Raw genomic sequence first — 23,563 nt, 5'->3', positions numbered from 1 at the left:
AGCTGCTTCTCTAACCTTTAGGCCATGGCTGCTCCATGCCCGTAAGAACAGAGATTTAAACTGGATCATTATGTCCAATCATGAAGGACACTAATACAGAAGATTCTGAAACTTTCTCAAGAGTCTGCTCAGAACCACCTACTTAACAAGAGGTCAATTGACCGATATTGCAAACAATTAACTTTAGACAGTTTCTAATCCAGCGAGTACTGTATATCTTTCTGCAAAAAGCTGGTAGCGCAGTGTTCAAAAGTTTGTTTCCCTGCCATACTGATGAAAAACAAGACACAAATGTGTATCCACGCACAGGTGCAGTTAGCCAGTGGCATGATTCTGAGAGTTGTGCCCAAATTATACAATAAACATGACATGGTGTGTGGGCAAAGAGTCTGCTGTAGAGTTTAATCATCAAGGTCTTTTATATACATATAGTACAGACTAAACTCTGTAACATGGTAGAGCTTAGTGGTAAAGATTAAATCTGTTATGGCATAATGCAAGTATTGCATGAAATCTGTATGACATACTGGAACTCCAACATGTGCTTGGCCTGAGGAACAGTATCTTACGGTATAAGCATCTTTGTCTTGAGAACAGGTTGGATCTGCTATGCTGAGAAGACCCATGGTGACTTCATCCTGCCTTACATCAGCACAACCCGTTCTCCACAACAGATGATGGGCTCACTGGTCAAGAGATTCTTCGCTGGACAGCAGGTAATGCACACATTATTCCCTCCTCCTAATTAAAGATGGAAGGTTGTTCGATTCAGATGTCTTCTGCATTCTTTGATTTTCCCAAATCCTAATACGTAGTAGAGGATCTAAAGCTTATTGTTGCACAGGGTGTTGAACCGCAAAAGATTTACCATGTGACCGTGATGCCTTGCTATGACAAGAAACTGGAAGCTTCCAGACCGGATTTCTACCTGAGCGAGGCAGAGACCAGAGAAGTGGACTGTGTCATTACATCAGGTAAGGGACACTGTAATAGAGGAGACACAGGCTGTTTTTACACAAAAAGTTATGTCATGTTGTGAATCTGATTCATTACCAGGAGAAGTTCTCAAGATGCTGGAACAGGAGGGTGTGTCTCTGAGTGATCTAGAGCCAGCACCTTTAGATACCATGTAAGTTTCCATCTGTATAAGTAAAAACAGTATGGCTTTAAGAATTAATTTCAGTGCTACAGCATGCATTTGCAGTGTAGAGGCATGACACCAGCCAAGACACTATTCTGTCGAGCGACACTATACCAGGGATGAAAGTCTTCCGGAAATACCCGGAAATCCGGATATTTGACAAAACTCTTGAAAATCTCTGGCTTTCCGAATAGAGAAATTTATTTTTCAGATTTTTCGTGTTCCTAGACGCGGCGTAATACTTCAGATCGTCCTTGCATGGGCGCGGTCCTTAAATAGCCCAAACATAGTTCATTGATTAAAGACAGGTGTTCTTTGTTAATGGCGCGCGTGCCGGAGCTCGTTAGGCGTGTGTGCCCAAGGCGCGCCTTCAGGTGCACGTGCTAAGGCGCGCAGGACTGACACCGTTCTGCGCAAGCGCAACACAATCACACTAGAAAGCATGTTCAAGCTGCCATGTAGCTGCAGTCTTTTTAGTTGCGAATTACGAGTATTTTCTCTTGTTAATAATTCGCCATGTCAAAACAAGCATGACTTTCCTCCTTTCGACGTGAAGAGAGGTAAGCAATTTATTATATATATATATATATATATATATATATATATATATATATATATATATTTTTTTTTTCCATCAAAGTTCCATTTTGTGGTTTCGAAGCTAAGTTTTAGTGCCGTTTCAAGAACACAGCATCAAGAAAACGTGGAAGAAACAGCAATAATGGAAGAGCCGGTTTCTAAGCTACCTAAAATTAGCAATGGTAATTTATTTTTTGTTACATAACGTACTCAGGCTGCCAGTCAGTGTGACACACACACACGCACCCTACGCCCCTGATTTACATGAGAAATTTGGTATTCATTGGTGTGTTTAAATTTACAGACAATACGAACTAATGTAAACAATTGGCTTCAACTCGCATAAATATGAATTAGAAATGTTTAGTTCACTTTAGCTTATGCAAACATACAACTCTACTAAAAGATTGATAAACGAGGCTCAATGTCCCCAACATTGAAACCTGAAAGCTTTAGAAACTCTAACAGACCTTTCCTTTTTAACAGTACTGTTTTGGGATTTTGCTGAGTTTACCTTCAACTGTCTGATTTTTTTCAAAATAATGAACTGTGTAGCAGGAAAATCACCGCGTTTTCTAAATGCACTCCTGAAAGTTACTCATTAACTAGGGGAATTAAATTTGATATTTTTGACATGTTAATCATTAATGTACATGAAAGAAAAAGGCTTAAAAGTAATAACTTGTTTTAGTGAAAAAAGTACTAAAATGCACTAGAATGCAGGGTTTTGCGTGCTATGTTATTAAAATATTTTTGGGGGACGTTGCCCCCCCCCCCATATCTTAGTTTGACTTTCAAAAGTTCAGGGTTCCACTTTCATCTCTACTATACTTTGTGTTTGTTTATAATTTGTGTGGCTGTGCTTGTAGGTTCAGTAATGTGTATGGTGAGGAGTTGCTGTGTCATGCGGGGAGTGGTTCAGGTGGATATCTTCATCACGTCTACACTCATGCTGCAAAACAGCTCTTTGGAGTTGAAGTGGAGGAACTCACATACAAGACCCTCAAGTAAGTGTGCATAGACCAAGGCAAATACAAGTATATCGTAATAGCAACTAATAAATAAAAAATCAATTCATACACGCAGTTCATAGTCTTTTACACAAGACCGACAAAAATACACAAGAGGGAGTGAAAAATTACGAGTTTCAGAGATAAATGAATGCACATAGTTTCAATCAGTTAAAAAGAATGGGGGGGAAATCCAACTATAAAAGTACAGCTTTGATAAAATGGCACATACAAACATGCGTTTAATCCTTTATATCCCTGTGTACAAAAACAAACCATCCACTATCCATAACCACTTATCCTGTGCAGGGTCGCGGGCAAGCTGGAGCCTATCCCAGCTGACTACGGGTGAGAGGCGGGGTACACCCTGGACAAGTCACCAGGTCATCGCAGGGCTGACACATAGAGACAAACAACCATTCACACCTACGGTTAATTTAGAGCCACCAATTAGCCTAACCTGCATGTCTTTGGACTGTGGGGGAAACCGGAGTACCCGGAGGAAACACGCAAACTCTTCACAGAAAGGCCCCCGTTGGCCACTGGGCTTGAACCCCAAACCTTCTTGCTGTGAGGCGACAGTGCTAACCACTACACCACCGTGCTGCCCCAAAAACAAACCAGTTAAGTGTTTAAAGTGTTGGACTTGCAACACCAACCAATTGTACAGGAAGGGACAAAGCAGGCTATACTTCCTGAGGAAGCTGCAGTCCTTTAACATCTGCAGGAAACTCCTGTGGATGTTCTATCAGTCCGTGGTCGCCAGTGTCCTGTTTTACACCGTGGTGTGCTGGGGGGGCAGCACATCCAAGAAGGACACATCTAGGCTGGACAAACTGATCAGGCGGGCCGGCTCTGTGGTCGACATGAAGCTGGACTCTCTGGTGATGGTGGCAGAGAAGAGGACTATGGACAAACTATTGAACATCATGGATGATGCCAGTCACCCTCTGCACACCGTCATGATAGCAACCAGAGGAGCCTGTTCAGTGATGGAACGCTCCTTCCCAAGTGCAGGACGAACAGACTTAAAAACTCCTTTGTCCCTCATGCCATCAGACTGTACGACTCCTCTCTGGGGGGGAGGAGGGGTAACAGGAGGACAGAGGACGGGAAGGAGCAGTAGCCTAGCCTAACAATAAGCAATACCGGACAGTGTGCAATATAAATGTGCAATACCTCTCCTGCTGGACTTATTTTCATATCTTTTTAATATATTTGTATATGTAAATAATTTATCTAGAAGTTTTCTAAAGACTTAATTTATCTAGAAGTTCTCTCTCTCTTTTTTTTTTTCTATTCTATTCTCTGTTTATCCTATAATGATGCTACTGGAATTTTAATTTCCCTGAGGGAACCCTCCCAAAGGGATCAGTAAAGTTCTGTCTAATCTAATCTAAAAGTGAACAAAAACTTTGATTAAAACAAGATGTAACATTCACACTACTAAGTTTACATGGCAGGAAGCTTGCCAAGCACAAAATGGTTTGAGAGATGAAATAAAAATGTGTCTGATTTCATTTGACCCCATGCACTGTACTTGGCGTCCAAGCAAGGTGGACGTTAAAAGGTTGGAACGTGGTCTTAATAACTAAAAGTACTTTTACTCAGATTTTTCCAGACTAAAAGATGCGTGATGACTAAACCTGCGAAGTCTTCATTATCCCCTTGGGATATAATGCAGGGGGATATAGCCATCACTCTGTCCATCCATCTGTCTGTCTGTCTGTAAACATTTTTAGTTTCCAAAGCATAACTCAAAAACTATTAGGAACTTTTTTTTTCACAAAACCTGACAGCAGGGGCGGAGCTCGGGTATTGTGTCGGGGGGGGGGAGATGTTTGGGCCCCCCCTCACTGATATGTTGCAGTAGCCCAAACAGTCCATTATACTAGCCAATTCTAAACGTTGGCTTACACTAGTGTAATTTCAGCAACCTTTCCATTCACACACGTAACATGCAGTACAAACCAAAATATTTAATATATGTTTATTTCAGAAAAAAAAACTTTGATCATAGCTGCCTATTCCGGTCAAACAAGCAAACAACAACTTTGCAAACTCATTTAACATGTTAAAGGGACAACAACTATCCCATCCTTTTTAAAGAAAAGAAACTTAGGCTAAATAAAAACAATATCCCATAGCCCACACCTATCAGGAAAATGAGCGACTGTGAACTCAAGAATGTTAAAAGTTGGCCCACTTTTAAGAATTTCAACAAAGAAAAAACAGACACGTAGCCTAACAGGCCTAAAAAGACATGCACACTGCAAAAACATTTAATCTATTTTGAGCTTTAGCATCCTCTCCTTCATGTTTGCAAATCCGTCGACTACTTTATCCTTATTGACCTCAATGTCTCTCTCGATACAGAGCAGCGCCAGGTCTGACAGCCACGACTCACCCATGGTGGAGTGCAAGAAACTCTTAAGTTTCAGTCGGCCTGAGCCTGGCAAAAGTACCTTGTCAGTGGGGCACAGCTAGATGTGACAGACAGTCTCCTCTGCTGCACCTCCAATCTTTCTCTCCGTTTACAAGCACCGGATTTAAACTTCCTTATCATATTTGCTCATTTATTCATAACCACGGACATCCGAACGTTGCTTGCGGTTAACCACTTGCTTTGAACTAAAGATTCTAGAGCGCCCTGTAGGGTTATGTTCTGGAGGGAAATGACACATTTTATAAACAAAATGTTAAACAGACAAAAACTATGCCTAACCCAGCCTACATAATATATTTTTATTGAACAATTTTGTTGTAAATAATTCCGAATGGACATGTGGTCAATAAACTGTATTAAAAAAAAAAAAAATCCCGACCAGTGGGGGGCCCCCCCTAGCGGTGAGGCCCCGGATTGTTCGCGCTGCAGCCCCCCCCCCAAAAAATCTCCGCTACTGCCTGACAGTTATGTTAAGTGACTAGAGGAGGTTTTTGCCTTTTGACATTTTCAGTGATGATTTTTTTCCCCCTGTATTTCCATGGCAACCAATTCAGCTCAGGAAAATTTGGAGTGGGGTTTTGTGTGTGTGTGGGGGGGAGATATGTCATCTCCTGATGACTCTTGTTATTTAGCCGTCATGTTTTCACTCTCATCTGTCCATCTTTATCTTAGTACATCGCTCTATACCTTGTGTACTTATGTAGATTTTCTTTTTTACAACAGAAATAAGGACTTCCAGGAAGTTGTTCTAGAGAAAGATGGAGAAGTTCTTCTGCGCTTTGCTGCCACCTATGGCTTCAGGAATATTCAGAACCTTGTGCAGAAGTTGAAGAGGGGAAAGTCACAATACCATTTTGTAGAAGTCATGGCATGTCCGTCAGGTGAGAGTAGTAGGATTAATTTTGTAAACCAACGTGTCATTGATGTGTCCTCTCCTCTACACGTCTCCACCTGGATTTTTATTTTCCTTTAAGCAATTAATTGTGTAATAATTTAAATATCATACTATTAAAATGTTAGGCAGATAAACATAGTGTTGGCTTGCATTCAGGCATAATACATATGAGAAACAGGACATTTTAGACAAAAGTCAGATCAGCAAAATGCTCCAGTGTTTGGTGACAGTAACCTCTTCAGCTAAGTTCACCAGTGTGTTCTTGACTGTTGCCTACATACTAAACTGGGGGTGGGTTTCCCAAAAGCATCGTAGTGCAAAGATCATTGTTAAATGGTAGAGTGAGCAGCACAATGAACACACGCACTCCTGGTTAAAGGGGAACTGAAGTCATTTTTAAACTTGCTGTAATTTTTTAATTAATGTGTTATTCAGTTACATTTTCGGTTTTATTAACCTTATATCGTGGCTCGTATTGGCATATTATATTACACTTATCTGCCTTTTTGGTTTTTAGCCATGTTGAATGAAGTTCATATGGTCCATGGCAGGTGTCGCTTATCCGTGCGATCTTCACGAGACTTGTGCAAGACTTCAAATGTGAAGTGTCAGCGCTGCCATTTTGAAAACTGTTTACACAGTGGCCAGATCGCCGTATCATTCCAATTTAGATTAATTTCGAGATTTGACAGCTTCATCAGTGATGGAGATTATTCCATACCCTCGAACCAGTGTGGAGTAGAGAAGAATTGGAAAGACGACAGGATAAGGACTAGTCCATCGCGCTGGTATGGACGTCATTACTGTCGCACAATTAAAACGTGCCAGATCAGTCGGCTGGTGGGTTTTCAAAATAATAAATACATGCATGTATTTTTGTGATAAATACACATTATACTGAGCACATTTCCCACATAATCCTCACTAAGGTTTCAGACAGCACTACAAAATGGCGTCCCCACTATATAGTGCCCTATATAGAGAGCGATTTCGGACACAGGGAAAACTTCCGGCTTGATTACATCAGCGTTCGAAAGAAGGTGCGCGCGTCTTTTGACAACGTTGGCAGATGTTGGTCACTTTGATTTCCGCTGTATGTTTTACTTCCGTCCTATGATGTCTCGCACGGGTCTCAGCGAATCTTGTTTATGGCCATTGCTTTGACATATGGACTTATATATATTACATAGCATATTTCAAACACTCATAACTTGCTATAGCAGTGACAAAATAGCTGTCAGAAATGCATTCTTATATTTTATAAAATGAGAAATAGAATTTTGATGATAAATTTGCCTTCAGCTGTTCTTATTGTTAAGAGGCTTTTGGGGGAACCCACCCCTGTTCTTTTTGATCTGGTCTCTGATATTTATTTATTTTTATTTTTTTAAAACCCTAATAAAAGTGACCCATTACCTTTTGATACTCATATTGATGCTTAAGCGACAGACATGAATTATACAGTGACCCTTGTATTAACAGTCTTGGGCATGAGCTGATGATCTAAAGATGCACAACTGACCAGGAATCAACTAAGTGGCAAGTGGTCACATTACATTGTCTTGTTAAACAGAGAAGAGTGCATTTCGTTCACAGCCCATCAGTCATTCTATTATAGATAATCTGCACTTGAATTTGGTCATTGAATACAGGTTACAAAAGCAAAACGTCATCGTGTTCTGTTCTTATAGATGGCATGATCTGTGTGTGTGTATACACAGGGTGTCTGAATGGAGGTGGTCAGCTGAAGCCTTTAGCAGATCAGTCCAACAAGGAGCTGCTGCAACAGGTGGAGGCAGCGTACAAAGCAGAGCAGCCGTCTGTACCCGAGGAGGACCAGCGCGTCGCTGAGCTTTACCACACATGGCTAAAGAGTATGGGAGAGGAAAAGGCACAAGAGCTACTTCACACACAGTATCACACAGTGGAGAAAAGCACCAACGGACTTACCATCAAATGGTGAACACCTCAGAGCCTGGTGTCTGAATGGTCTGAAGTCTTTAAAGCAGAAAAGTGATGCGTGGAATATAAACTACAGCACGGCAACTCAGGACAAGTGTTAGAGTGGTGAGCTCATGATCACGTGCTTGAGAACCTTCTTGTATCATAAAGTACAAGAAGTGTTCATATGTAGTTATTTCAGCAAATGATTATGTGCACAAAGGCATAACCACTTTCCAAGCTCACTTATTTTCTGCAGCTTTGTTTCGTGCATCACGTACAAGTGCTCCAGTATTTCATGACAATTTCCATAAATACAGAAACGAGACTAATGTGCCTCAGAGTTATCCATTTTGAAACGGGAATACCTCGTTTGTAAAAACCTATCAGAGACTCGGTTGTGAAGTCTCCACACTGTTTGCTTGCTCTGTAGTAGCATCACGCTGTGCACAGAAGCAAGCCAAACACGAACTCTTCCTATGAAGTCCTTTAATTTGTCTAAACACCAAAAAAAAATTAAGCACAAATGTATTCTGCTTATGTAGTGTTAATTATTTTAGCTATAACCTAATCCAGCCAATGATTTAATGACTGATAAATTGTACTGTAGTTTATTGAATCTGTTCTTCTTGGGGTAAAGCCCTTTCATCTTTATTTAAGAATTATTCGCTGAAGGCCAAGTGAATATCGGTGAATAATAACCTCGACTTCGTCTCAGTTATTAATTATTCACCGATATTCGCTGAGACAGATAATTGTTTTAGTATAAATACACAGGTGATTATTTTAAAAATCATATTCAAATTTTTTTCCCCCAAACTTCAAAAGCGGCATGCAAATGTAATAACGGCGCGTCGAAGGCTTGTCACTTATCTATGCCGACTCACATAAAATACTTTGTTTTGAAATAGATGAAATAAATCACAATTCCACCTTACTTTTGAATAGTTTTAGACCAAACTTTGGAGCATCTTTAGTGCTTTTAGGAAGAGCATTTTCTTTCATCATTTGTAATTCTTCCACAGTGACAAAGCAATTGGCTGCCATTTTGCTGAGTCAGTTGAGGTGATTATTGAGAAATAGTCTGAATCTCTGGACCAATCAGTGCACGCGATTTTCTATAAATCACCTGTGTATTTATACTAAAATGCAATATATTCACCGCAAATAAAACTTCTGTTTCTATTTAAATGACAGTAAGACAGCTACACAGAACATTAATATTCATATTCCTAATGTCAGCAAGCAGAATAGTCCTCTGTTCCTCTGGATTAAATATTTCCAGTTTCATTCCTCAGCTGGTTTCACGTCACATGAGGAGCGTGATCAGTGTCCTACTCGGCACAAAACAAGAGGCCATTTTTCTGAACTTGAAAGATCTGCTTTTTATATATTTCATATACATATGAAAAAAAAAAGATTTAGAAGAATGAAATGAGGGCGGCACGGTGGTGTAATGGTTAGCGCTGTCGCCTCACAGCAAGAAGGTCCGGGTTCGAGCCCCGTGGCCGGCAAGGGCCTTTCTGTGCGGAGTTTGCATGTTCTCCCCGTGTCCGCGTGGGTTTTCTCCGGGTGCTCCGGTTTCCCCCACAGCCCAAAGACATGCAGGTTAGGTTAACTGGTGACTCTAAATTGACCGTAGGTGTGAATGGTTGTCTGTGTCTATCTGTCAGCCCTGTGATGACCTGGCGACTTGTCCAGGGTGTACCCTGCCTTTCGCCCGTAGTCAGCTGGGATAGGCTCCAGCTTGCCTGCAACCCTGTAGAACAGGATAAAGCGGCTAGAGATAATGAGATGAGAGAATGAAATGATTGTGCTTTGTGTTCGCAGGTACAGTGCTTGGAATCATTTACATTCTGTTAAGAAAATGTGTGTGGATAAATGAGAAATTATTCTTCCTATATTTAAGGAAATAAACATGACTGACTGTTTCTCAATAAAAACCTGTTTTAATTTAATTGTAGCTTTATTGACTGAGCATTAAATCCTTTTTGTAGTTGAGGTAAAATTATGTAAACAAAAAAAAGTGAACATGCCTTTTAAATACAATTCATTAATGATTTTTTTTGTAAATTATTTACAGTGTCGGTTTGTACAAACGTGTAAACAAATATAACTCAGGATAATTGACATAAATGACTCTGTGAAAAAATGCACAAATGCAAATGATAAATTATGTTTAGCAATGCAGTGTAAGCACTATGCTAAACTTAATCATGTTTCCTTATAATGGCACTGCTACTGTTTATTACTGAAGTAGTAGTAACATCAGCATGCAGCAGCCCTGCTTTGCTCTGTTTAAGTGAGTTTTGGTCGAACCAGACCCCATTCCAGAGCGAGCATAGCCTGTGGGTGAATGCGCTCTTTGGGCTTCTTGAAGTTGTCCTTCTCTTTTCGTAGCACACGTAGAACCTCGATAGGATCTGACTTCCCTGTGAACTTCTGCACGCCCTCCTCACTGTGCACGTTATACAGATAGATACAGGACAATAACATTACAGATAGTGTACACAAGCCCTGTATTTACAGAAAGTACATCTGTGTCAGGGTCACACTGCAAGATTTATACACTCCTCAGCATTATGTCCTAGTCATCATACCCCAAACTACAAGATTTGCCGAAAGTAAAACACACTTTCAGATTATGCTCAGGAATCAGAAAGATTTAAAAAAAATTTATATATTTATTCTAAGTTTTTCACTGTACAGTTTTCTTGACGTTATTCATGTTAAGCTGCACTGCTATTTTTTTATTTTGTTTTTAATTAGTATTTTTATTTAGACTGATTTCCTGAATAGCCTTGCCTTGACCTTCTGCCTGCAAAGATCAGGAATGTTAAAGGAGCCAGCTTAACAAGCGGCGCTTACACTCTGTATAGAAATGATTTAATTAAAAGACATAAATAGAAAATTTAGTAAACAGAACTGCTTTAGTTATTAGCTCATCCGGCCGACAGGTGATGTCCGGCATCATCCACATTTCACGAAAATCGCTGCTTCTCTCTCTCAATTCTGCACAGGTTTTTATTCTTTTTAGCAGGAAGGTAGCTCTGCCTGGGGTGCATATGGCTTCTACCCAAATTTGCATAATTGCAACTAAAAATGAAGTTATGGAGTAATTAATCTCTAATGAGCAATTTCCATACAAATTGCTTCTTCTCCCTCAGTTCTTCACCGCTTTTGATTCTTTCTGGCACAAAGGTAGGGGTACCTAGGGTGCATATAACTTCTACCCAGATTTGCCTAATTACAATTATTAATGAAGTTATGGACTTATTAAGCATTAATGAGCAGTTCAACAAAAATCGCTTCTTCTCAATCAATTCCTCGTCGTTTTGGATTCTTTCTGGCAAATAAGTAGGCATTCCTAGGGTGTATAGCTTGTAGGCAACATGGTGGTGTAGTGGTTAGTGCGGTTGCCTCACAGCAAGAATGTTCTGGGCTCAAGCCCAGTGGCTGACGGGGGCCTTTCTGTGTGGAGTTTGCATGCTCTCCTTGTGTCTGTGTGGGTTTCCTCCGGGTACTCCGGTTTCCTCCACAGTCCAAAGACATGCAGGTTAGGCTAATTGGTGGCTCTAAATTGACCATAGGTGTGAATGTGAGTGTGAATGGTTAGTTGTCTATTTGTCAGCCCTGCAATGACCTGGCGACTTGTCCAGGGTGTACCCCACCTCTCACCCATAGTCAGCTGGGATAGGCTTCAGCTTGCCCACGAGCCTGCACAGGATAAGTGGTTATGGATAACGGATGGACGGATATAGCTTGCAACATTTATTGTGCAAGGTGGCCCCCTTTAGATCATTCCTTCTGGACTAGATGGGGCCGGAGTGAGCTACGCCATCACTGACGGTCTCATTGTGTGATTATTTCCACACTGATGTATAGGAGCAAAAGTAAAGACACGACAATGTGATTAAAAGTAACTTTTACCTAAGGAGATGAGACTGATGCTGGTGATTAAAAAAAAAAAGTGATAACTACATTCACACTATTAAAATGTATTGTTGTCATTGCCGAACCCGATCTGGGCTTGAGGTGAACTATGCTTGGTTGATTTGGCCAGAACTGCAGCAGTAGGGTGGCCGGTTCCTTTCTGCGCGCGTGCACACACACACACCCATTCACACCAATGGGCAATTTAGAGTAGCCAGGTAATGTAACTGCATGTCTTTGGACTGTGGGGGAAACCCATGCAGACATGGGGAGAACATGCAAATTCTGCACAAAAAGGCCCCTGTTGGCCACTGGGCTCGAACCCAGAACCTTCTTGCTGTGAGGCAACAGTGCTAACCACTGTGCCACCCTTTTACCATATATAGATCATAAATGTAGGGGTAGGTGGAGCATCTTGCAGTGGAATTGGACTGGAATCTTTAAATGCACTTTTCAACCTTTTTCACTTTTTGTGGTGTCCAAACCTTTAAATGCTACAACTTTACTCCAGGTAATTTTCAGAACTCTGTATAGTATAAAATGTCTCAGTTTGACCAACTGAAGGGTTTCTGCAGGCCAGCACGCAATTTTGCATTTATTTTCACAAACAAAATCAAAAGTAAATTAAAGTATTTATGGTCACTTTTCATACAGATTTATTCAAGAATTTGAAGCTGGTGAATTATTTCCCTCTGCATGCATTCATGTGAACTGACCAGTCTGCTTTTTTAATGTGAACACTAAAGAGGAATAAAGATGCACTTACGAGAGACGGAGGAATGGATTGTATTCAAATTCCTCCAATAACGTTGACGGCACTGTCGGCTTGTCGTCGTCGTCTCTTGCCTAATAATTAACTAGACATTTTAAAAACTGTATGCAACAATCTTCAGAGGAATTCTATGGAAATGTTGGTTGAAATAAAAGTATATGTATTTCAGTAAGACGAGCACTATAACGAAAAAGGCGGATCGTACCCGAGCCCAGCTAAGCTTCTCCTTCACCCTCTCGTTCTCTGGTTCCACCAGCATCGCAAACTTCAGGTTCTTTATTGTGTCTTCGTGACCACAAAAGATCTTCCGAAAAATACAATTCTTTGTGTGAGTACAAAGAGATATACCTGAGTGGAAACATGAAGTGATGTAATTTCCAATTCTGACCATCTCTTTAATTCTTAAAACATGTGGCAGCAGTGACATACTGTGTCCTGAGGCAGAGTTCCCAGCACCTCGGTCAGGTTGTGGTACATCTGCTCTGCCGTTCCCTCAAAGAATTTTCCACAACCACCCACAAACAGTGTGTCCCCTGACAATCCGAGCAGACAGAACAACCACTCACTTGCTCATACATTAACCACTTTATTTTTGTCAGTGTCACAGCGCACAAGGCAGGAATACACCCTGTTTGGAACGCCAGTCTGTCATAGGATTTCACATGTCAGTTGTTCTTTGTACTATAACGAAGTGAACCTCAAGCTGAACTTCCTGAACTGAAATGCTTCATGCACATTGCAAAACAGGAACCCAAGCATGAGCGAATGACCAGAATAATCAAATGAAGGCACATACCAGTGAACACTGCAGGGGAATCAGGGCAGTTGTCTTCCCACAGGAAGTAGCACATGTGTCCAGAAGTATGGCAAGGTGTGAACAAGCACCTCACATTTATAGTGTTAAACTAGAGGAGGAAAGAGAACATGAGAATTTATTCACTGTTATCTTTCAGCATGGTGTTCAGTGGTACTGCTTTACCATACTGCATTAGGAGGACTCTTAAATTGACCTTTGTTGACATGCATTCACTCTTTCCCTTTAGGAATATCCTTGACACCGTCTTAAAGCTGATTTATTACTTTATCAGCTCAAGTCAAGTTTACTAGAGGGCTCAGGGGCTACCTGCTAGCTACCATGCTGTATACACATTGGATTAACGTGTTGTGATAAAATCTGAAAATTGTCCGTCTTGAGGAAGGACTGGGTCCTGCCCCATCCAGTGTGGGGGCGGTTGAAGCGGGTCCACGCCTTGCGGGTGAGATGGTAACCACAGGGCTTTGCAGAGGGGAAATCAATGAAAGAGTGCAAGGTGGTGCGCAAGTGGCTCCATTCCTCCCACCATCTCTGCTCCACCCAGGAGTCCGAGCGCTGCAGCTTTGATGACAAAGTGCTGCCTTGATAGCCATTGGGGAGTGTTATCATCCTGAGTTGGTGGAACGAGGCTATTCTGCTCAAGTGCCTTCTCTGCTAGCTTGAGGACTTGATAGCATCCGGCAAGACTATCAAGTCCTCAAGCTAGCAGAGAAGGCACTCGAGGAGAATAGCCTCGTTCCACCAACTCAGGATGAAGGGCACAAGCCTAAGCTAAACACTCGTGATCCCCGATCCCTCAGATGGCACTGCATTAAGCACTCTCATTCATCTATAGCTGATATAAACACATAGGCTTGGGATTACTTTGGCAAACCTTTGTCAAGTACTACAATACAGAGTTACATCCACAAATGCCAGTTAAAACTTTACTGTGCAAAAAGGAAGCCTTATGCTAACGGTGTTCAGAAGCACCATCAACTTCTCTGGGCTCTGAGGCACCTGGGATGGACCATCATGCAGTGGAAACATGTATTGTGGTCAGACAAATCAGTATTCAAGGATATTTTTGTAAGAAATGGATGCCGTGTGCTGCAGACCAAAGATGAAAAGGACCATCCAGACTGTTACCTGCAAAAAGTCCAAAAACCAGGGTCTGTTATGGTATGGGTTTGTGTCAGTGCCCTTGGCAAAGGTAACTTAAACTTCTGTGATGGCAGCATTAATGCAGAAAAGTACATTGAGGTTTTGGAGCAACATATGCTGCCTTCAAGATGACGTTTTTTACAAAAACAAATTAACTTGTATAGCACCTTTCACCAACCCAAGGATGTTTTACAGTGCAATGGTACAAGACAAAACAGAATGACAAACAAATCAATCAAAAGAAGACATAACAGATAAGAGACACAGAAAAGGAACACAACAAAGTCACAATTAACACGGGCATAAAATACATCAGACCAGCTCAAAGCATAGAAAAGACTGAACAGTCAGTATTTCCAAGGATATTTCAACAAGACAATTAAAAAAAATACACTCTGAACACATTACAAAGACATAGCTGCAGAAGAAGAGGGTGCAAGTCCCCTCTGTCCCCAATAGACAATATGTGGTGAAGTTTGAAATGAAAAATATCTCATTTCATCTCATTATCTGTAGCCGCTTTATCCTGTTCTACAGGGTCGCAGGCAAGCTGGAGCCTATCCCAGCTGACTACGGGCGAAAGGCGGGGTACACCCTGGACAAGTCGCCAGATCATCACAGAGCTGACACGCAGAGACAAACAACCATTCACACCTACGGTCAATTTAGAGCCACCAATTAGCCTAACCTGCATGCCTTTGGACTGTGGGGGAAACCGGAGCACCTAGAGGAAACCCACGCAGACATGAGGAGAACATGCAAACTCCACACAGAAAAGCCCCCGTCGGCCACTGGGCTCAAACCCAGAACCTTCTTGCTGTGAGGCGACAGTGCTAACCACTACACCCTCAACCAAAAAGTTAACTCAAATATTGGTACGAAAGCCATACCCATATTCCTAAAATATTACACCCAAGAAAGCTAGAAGTGCTCTTTATCACACACCATGTCAAAAAGACTCATTTCTAAATCTAAACACATGTAATGATTCTCATTTTCACGGATACCTTGAGTTCCTGGCCATTAGTAACTTTGTGGGTCAGTCCCATGATGCGGTCATCTCCTCCATACACTTGTAAATCAGGGAGGTCTTTCAGCAGAGCCTCATTACCCCGTGCATGGTCCCTACACAGTGTACATCACACAACACACCACTAAACACAAGATGACACATTTAGCCTGAGGAGGATGTTCTGGTCTCTCTCTCTCACACACACACACCACTGTGAGATACTGTAAATGCCACCTACCAGTGATGGTGAGTAGTTAACACTGCTATGAGTCTCACTCCTTCTCTTTTCACTATCTCAAGCAGCTGTCAGTGAAACACATCACATGGTTGAAAGTGAAAGCATTAATGTATAAAACTGTTTCATATTGCACTCTTACCCGGTGAGGTACAGCAGGATCTACAGCAATGGCTTCTGTACTTTGTTCATCTATAATCAAGTACATGTAGTTGTCCTCCAAAATGGAAATAACCTTCACTTTCATGGCTCAAGGCACTCAAAAAATGCTGCCCTAAATCCAAGGGTTGTTCTAATATTTAACATTAAAAAAAGACAGGTAGGCTATATTAATGTAGCATTATTCACTATCAAAGCATATATTCAGTCAAATAACATTCACTTGAGGTTGAATTATATTGGCCGAAACTTAAACGGCTGCTTTCTCCCTATAGACGGATATTATAAGGTATGAAATAATGGCTTATGCACTTCCTATCGTGTAATTCTTATCCAATAGGAAGTCGTATGGAATTTATAAATAAAGCAAGTGACGTCACGCTTCCGGGAATGCAGCGGTACACTGATCTCTACGTAAAATATCTGGAGAGCTCCTTGGCCAATCAGTGAAGCGAGCTGGCCGCCATATTGGATAGGTACGGTTATATCTCTGCCTAGGAAGTGACACAAAACTGGACAGATACTGTATACACAGTAGTGCTTGAAAATTTGTGAACCTTTAAGAATTTTCTATATTTCTGCATAAATATGACCTAAAACATCATCGGATTTTCACACAAGTCCTAAAAGTAGATAAAGAGAACCCAGTTAAACAAATGAGACAAAAATATTATCCTTGGTCATTTATTTATTGAGGAAAATGATCCAATATTACATATCTGTGAGTGGCAAAAGTATGTGAACCTCTAGGATTAGCAGTTAATCTGAAAGTGAAATTAGAGTCAGGTGTTTTCAATCAGGGATGACAATCAGGTGTGAGTGGGCACCCTGTTTTATTTAAAGGTCCCATGGCATGAAATTTTCACTTTCTGAGGTTTTTTAACATTAAAATGAGTTCCTCTGACCTTCTTAAGTCACCCCAGTGGCTAGAAATTTCATAATGTGTAAACCAAACTATGCCCAACATTTGAGAATGGCGCGTCAAAACGGCGCGTTGATAAACTCTTCCCTTGCCTACGTCAGCAAGGGAGATGATCCCCACGCCCCCCCTCTGGATTCCCACCCACTGTATGGATTGCCCGCCCAGCTCAAAAGTTGCCACCAAACATGGAAATTGTGCTGTACATGGATGTGACAACACAGAAAGGAGTCTGTTTTTACTGCCGACGGGAGAGCCCCTGAAGACGCAGTGGCTTAATTTTATTTACTCCAATAATACGCCGTCGAGTCTACCTAAGACGGTGTATGTTTGTCGGAAGCATTTTCCTGATGAATGTTTCCACAACTTGGGACAGTACAGGGCAGGTTTTGCACATCAACTGTCACTGAAGCCTGGGTCCGTACCAAGCATCCCTGCCGCATCAGCCACAAACACCGAACAACTAAGTGTATAACTGTTAAGTCGTTTTGCCGTGTTTTAAAATCAGTGCCACGTTAGCCTTGCAATGGCTACATTAGCTGTGCAGCTAACCGCTTCCTGCAGTTAGCCAGGTACTCTGCGCTACAAAACCAAAAAGCATGCAGCATGCTCTGTTATAATAGCCAATCAAAACAGTTTTTACAAAGACACCCACATTCTTTTTTAAGTCACTCGTTCATTTTATTTGTTTGTTCAGTAAAAACCCAAACATTTGTTGAATTTATTTTATTTCCTCGCGTCGCACCTTAATGATGTCAGCGCGCGGTATTTTTCCCTTCGCGGTTTGTTCCTTCTCTCTCGCCATAGTAAGACACCCACATCCGCTTGTTCTGACCCACTGGAGGTAGCGTCACAGTGCTGTTAGCCAATCAGAGGTAACACGTTTACATGTCATGAATATTAATGATAAGACCCGCCCCCAGCCTCTACCCTTCCCCGCCTCCTGCTTCTCATTAGCAAAACGACGCACTGGGAAAAGCGCTGAAATGGGGCTTTCTCCCAGGAGGCTATATCTACGTGCCGAGGGTTCATTTCGAGAAAGGCTGCGGATATAACATCCGGAAACCTCCACGAGCCCGTTTAAAGCATCAACAAACCACCATGCCATGGGACCTTTAAAGAACAGGGATCTATCAAAGTCTGATCTTCACGACACATGTTTGTGGAAGTGTATCATGGCACAAACAAAGGAGATTTCTGAGGACCTCAGAAAAAGCGTTGTTGATGCTTATCAGGCTGGAAAAGGTTACAAAACCATCTCTAAAGAGTTTGGACTCCACCAATCCACAGTCAGACAGATTGTGTACAAATGGAGGAAATTCAAGACCATTGTTACCCTCCCCAGGAGTGGTCGACCAACAAAGGTCACTCCAAGAGCAAGGCGTGTAATAGTCGGTGAGGTCACAAAGGACCCCAGGGTAACTTCTAAGCAACTGAAGGCCTCTCTCACATTGGCTAATATTAATGTTCATGAGTCCACCATCAGGACAACAATAGTGTGCATGGCAGGGATGCAAGGAGAAAGCCACTGCTCTCCAAAAAGAACATTGCTGCTCGTCTGCAGTTTGCTAAAGATCATATGGACAAGCCAGAAGGCTATTGGATAAAGGTTTTGCGGACGGATGAGACCAAAATAGAACTTTTTGGTTTAAATGAGAAGCGTGATATTTGGAGAAAGGAAAACACTGCATTCCAGCATAAGAACCTTATCCCATCTGTGAACCATGGTGGTGGTAGTATCATGGTTTGGACCTGTTTTGCTGCATCTGGGCCAGGATGGCTTGCCATCATTGTTGGAACAATGAATTCTGAATTATACCAGTGAATTCTAAAGGAAAATGTCAGGACATCTGTCCATGACCTGAATCTCAAGAGAAGGTGGGTCATGCAGCAAGACAATGACCCTAAGCACACAAGTCGTTCTGCCAAAGAATGGTTAAAGGAGAATAAAGTTAATGTTTTGGAATGGCCAAGTCAAAGTCCTGACCTTAATCCAATGGAAATGTTGTGGAAGGACCTGAAGCGAGCAGTTCATGTGAGGAAACCCACCAACATCCCAGAGTTGAAGCTGTTCTGTATGGAGGAATGGGCTAAAATTCCTCCAAGCCGGTGTGCAGGACTGATCAACAGTTACCGGAAATGTTTAGTTGCAGTTATTGCTGCACAAGGGGCTCACACCAGATACTGAAAGCAAAGGTTCGCATACTTTTGCCACTCACAGACATATAATATTGGATAATTTTCCTCAATAAATAAATGACCAAGTATCATATTTTTGTCTCATTTGTTTAACTGGGTTATATAGAAAATTCTAAAAGGTTCACAAACTTTCAAGCACCACTGTATATATATACATACATACACACACACACACATTGTGCATATATACATATGTATGTATGTATGTGTGTGTGTCTGTGTATATATATATAGTGTGTGTAAAACAAACCCCCCCCAAAAAATCAACTAATCATAATGTACAGTATTCAATACATTTTATCATGGATACATTCAGGAAGATTACTACAGATATTAACAACAACAACAGCCGACGAAATAGAAAAACACAGGCAATACATGCATAAGAGAAGAAAACAAAGTGTACATTACAACATGACAGAACAATTCTGGTTTCCAGAGATGGAGACAGCACGTGGGTCAGGGTCCACAACCTAAAGTCATTTCCTGCTGCCCGAAGGCATGTGAACCCTCATACTGTTCCAGATCAGCAATCACTCAACAAATAACAGTGTATTGTACAGAATGAAAAATGAAATGAAACTAATCATGCAAATAATGGATGGAACAGAGAGTTCCATGTAGATATTGCAAATGAACTATTTAGAAACAGATTGATAATCCATAGCTCTAATCAATAATAATAAAGTCCTAAATTAATTACAATTTACTGCATAATTAACAATAATTATTCTAATACTCCATTTATTAGAAAATATTTCCATACAAATTAATATTTCCAAAACATGACAAATTCGACATAAATTTCAAGAAAACCTAAATAACAGGCAATATTTATTTATTTATAAAACTCTAGCCAACAAAAATAAGATCAATATAGCAATTCAATAGTATAAAAAAACCAATGTGTATTAAATAAAATGAGATGTGAGCTAATAGTGTGGTGAGCACTGTTGCCTCACAGCAAGAAGGTTCTGGGTTCGAGCCCAGTGACTGACGGGGGGGCCTTTCTGTGTGGAGTTTGCATGTTCTCCCCGTGTCTGCGTGGGTTTCCTCCGGGTGCTCCGGTTTCCTCCACAGTCCAAAGACATGTGGTTAGGCTAATTTCGCTCTAAATTGACCGTAGGTGTGAATGTGAATGGTTCTTTGTTTCTGTGTCAGCCCTGCGATGATCTGGCGACTTGTCCAGGGTGTACCCCACCTCTTGCCCATAGTCAGCTGGGATAGGCTCCAGCTTGCCCCCAAACCTGCACAGGATAAGTGGCTAGAGACAATGGATATTAGTGTGAGCACTAAGGAATAGTCTATAATCAGGGTCGATTCATGTGTGATGTGAATTATCTGATCAATAAATATTGTTAAGACATGACTGTGAGAATGAAGGGAAAATGGAAAGTAACATGACAAAATAATCCTGTTTCAAATAGAAAGGAAGGAGAAATATACAAAAGAGAAAGATACACTGTATAAGAGGAAAAACTGAAATAATGTCCGTAAAAATTATTATAATAGATTTATCGACAGGCCTGAATTGGACACCTTTTCAGATTTACCAATAAAAACAAATTTTACAAAAGGTGAGTTTCAGTTACAACAGTTATTATTGGTTAATTAAACAACCGGAAGACCACCCTCACCCTTTGAGCTTGTCGTCTGATAACAGCTCGTTACCCGAGATGGAATTTTTTTAACACAATCAGCAAGTTGAGGAAAACCCGGATGTTATCATCGCAGGTAAGCATGGTGGAAAGATCATGGACATGTTTTTGCTTATCAAATTCACTGATATTTCATGATCTCCTTGTCGAAACCTTGTTCTTTACTCTTTTATTTGACAGTCGCCATTTTGTATCTAAACACGCGTTTGAGAAGTCACGTGAGGTGTTGATAATAGTGATCACTTTCACTGGTGTCCACCATTATCGACACCCTGTGGAATTAAGTGACATTTACAACTGTTATGGATCGATCTTTGTGTAACATTGTTGAAGTAGATGAAGTACTTTGAGAGAGAGAGAAGAAAAAAAAAGTGCTGTGATTTATAATTTTTCTGATTCATAACAGAATGGAATGTTTATAGAGCATTTGGAACCCTATTGCAATAAATAGAATTAGACCAGAATTAATTTCATAGCATATAAAAAAAATTGCATGCTTGAAATGGCCAGATTTTTCTATTCCATTCAGATTTTTTTTCAGTCTGTTGTAAATAGCTACCACATATTATAATATCAGTTGACATTTTATACAGTTTTGGCTCGAAGAATGACATGCAACCTTTGACCTGGATTTTCATGTGGTTACAATGTCAATTACCTGTTGACATTTATTAGTAAAACTATAAAACTAGAAGTTAATACAAACAACGAATGATTAACAAAATGTGATCTATGAAAATACTTAGAAGTGGGTAGAAAGTGGAACAAAAAAATTTGACACAGGTTAAAACATTGTTCATTTGTTTACAAACATTAGAATTACTTCCACATTTACGTAAGCACCGACATTGATAAGGATATTTTGTACTAAATAAGTCTATGTAAAACAAAATTTAAATAAAAACTAATGTTTTGTTAGCATAATACCACATACTGATTTTTTTCTAATAAATGTGGAACGGTGTCGATAACTGCGGACAAAAGGCGTCCATAATTGTGGAACGGCCTCACGTGATCTAATACACCAAGTAATCAGGAATCAACTCATTTTTTTTTCCAGTGGAAATTTGAGTAGTTATTCATGCACAATTTACGTATTGAAAGTATTTTCTACTTTTGCAATGGCCAAAAGATCGTTAAAGTGTTGATAATTGTAGCCGCCGCTCTAGTAAAACAGCAGTTCAAAAAAAAAAAGTATTATATATAACAAACAATGAAAAGAGAAAATAAGAGGAGGCAATGACAGAAAAAAAGTCAGGAAATACTTTTCTTGGGGCAAATTTGATCGGGTACGACGGTTTAACAACGTAAGCCACGTACACATGATGGGTGTGGTAAAATGGCGGCTTGGCTGCTTCCCTCAGCCAAATGAGCTCTCCAGATATATGTAGAGAATCAGTGGGTACAGTAAATGAAAGACTCAAGAAATGCTTTAACTGACTCAACAGTGCAATAAACCAGTTTTAAGATTTACTATGAAAATAAAATTATCAATGTTCATGGTTCTTGACCGGGGAATGTTTTGCTGACTAAAAGTACTCCATCCAGAAACTGAGGAGCTACAGACTAACTTCATATTATCGCCTTCCATATTCAATGCACAGAGGCATAAGCATCTCCATAATAAGTGTATCCATTGCACAGGCTGCCAGGAGTGCTTGGAAGAACTGTATGCGTGTTTACATCCTCACTGTCCACTTTATTTGGAACACCTGTACATTCATGCAGTTATCTAATCAACCAATCATGTGGCAGCAGCACAATGTGTGTGTGTGTGGGGGGGGGGGATGCAGCTGCAAGTCAAGAGCCTCAGCTTCACATCAAATATCAGACTTAAGAAGAAGAAAAAAAAAAAGTGCAATCTCTGTGACTTCAACCATGCCATGGTTGTCAATACCAGACGGGCAGGTTCGAGTATTTCAGAAACTGCTGTACTCCTGGGATTCTCACACACAAATCTCAAGTTTACACAGAAAGGCATGAAAAACAAAAGAAACATCCTGTGTGCAGAGGAGCTACAGGATGAAAAACACTGATGAAAGAGCTCAGAGGAGAAGGACCAGACTGGTCTGAACTGGCAGAAAGTCTATAGTAACTCACTCTTTACAACTGTGGTGAGCAGAAAAGGCATCTCAGAAAACACACACACACATCAAACCTTGTAATAGATGGACTACAACAGCCACATCAGGTTCTGCTATGTCAGCCAAGCACAAGAATCCCAGGCACAGACTCTCCCAAAGTGGACAACTGGAGACTAGAAAAAGACCAGGTGGTCACCCACCCATCTTCAACTTGCATTCCTGTTCATGGCGGACAGGAACGGAACCCAATGTGATCTGCTGTTGTAGTCCATACACCTCAAGGTTTTGTACATGCTGAGATGATTTTCTGCTCACAGTGGGTAGGAGGAGAATGACAACAAGAACTCTGGCTTTTGGTCAAGAATTTGGAAGAAAACATGAGTCCTTGCTATGCCACATACTATGAGAGCTCAGTGTAATCTGGGTCAAAGTGGATTTTGAGTAAACACAGTCACCCAGAGCAACAATACCTGTGGGTGAAGCAGCACCACCCTCTCCACAGGGTTCACACACACATGCAAAGCAGTTTTGATCCTGATCATCAGCATATGTGGCCTAAGCATAGGTGGCCATTTATTCACCGTAACAACATAACATACATGACAAACAATATCACCAAAAAA

At 40.9% G+C, this 23,563-nt stretch overlaps 2 protein-coding genes across 5 annotated transcripts in view; one reads left to right on the top strand and one right to left on the bottom strand.

The window, feature by feature from the left end:
* narfl (nuclear prelamin A recognition factor-like) overlaps positions 1-9,970 on the top strand; it is a 48,645-nt gene extending 38,675 nt beyond the window's left edge. For both annotated transcript variants that reach the window (XM_060901620.1, XM_060901619.1), the window contains exons 6-11: positions 598-716; positions 845-974; positions 1,057-1,129; positions 2,590-2,727; positions 5,900-6,057; positions 7,793-9,970. In XM_060901620.1, the coding sequence (XP_060757603.1) occupies positions 598-716; positions 845-974; positions 1,057-1,129; positions 2,590-2,727; positions 5,900-6,057; positions 7,793-8,034 (860 nt within the window). In that variant the 3' untranslated portion in view covers positions 8,035-9,970. The remainder of the gene's footprint in view (positions 1-597; positions 717-844; positions 975-1,056; positions 1,130-2,589; positions 2,728-5,899; positions 6,058-7,792) is intronic.
* A 251-nt stretch (positions 9,971-10,221) lies between these two features.
* LOC132868608 (hydroxyacylglutathione hydrolase-like protein) lies at positions 10,222-16,461 on the bottom strand. Of its 3 annotated transcripts, none has more exons than XM_060901621.1 (8): positions 16,064-16,461; positions 15,925-15,989; positions 15,682-15,799; positions 13,514-13,622; positions 13,147-13,250; positions 12,923-13,024; positions 12,712-12,791; positions 10,222-10,470 (listed from the first exon to the last, which is right to left on the bottom strand). In XM_060901621.1, the coding sequence occupies exons 1-8, from the start codon at positions 16,166-16,168 to the stop codon at positions 10,311-10,313; spliced, it is 843 nt and encodes a 280-aa protein (XP_060757604.1). In that variant the 5' UTR covers positions 16,169-16,461; the 3' UTR covers positions 10,222-10,310. The 3 variants fall into 3 exon arrangements, with proteins under 3 accessions (XP_060757604.1, XP_060757605.1, XP_060757606.1); XM_060901622.1 differs by having other exon boundaries at positions 12,923-13,021; XM_060901623.1 differs by lacking the exon at positions 10,222-10,470 and having other exon boundaries at positions 12,707-13,024.
* Between the last annotated feature and the right edge of the window lie 7,102 nt (positions 16,462-23,563).

Source organism: Neoarius graeffei, chromosome 20 (genome assembly GCF_027579695.1).
Source record: "Neoarius graeffei isolate fNeoGra1 chromosome 20, fNeoGra1.pri, whole genome shotgun sequence".
Lineage (NCBI taxonomy): Eukaryota > Metazoa > Chordata > Actinopteri > Siluriformes > Ariidae > Neoarius > Neoarius graeffei.
Note: the sequence above shows the minus strand (reverse complement) of the source record. Positions and strands in the feature narration are given on the sequence as shown.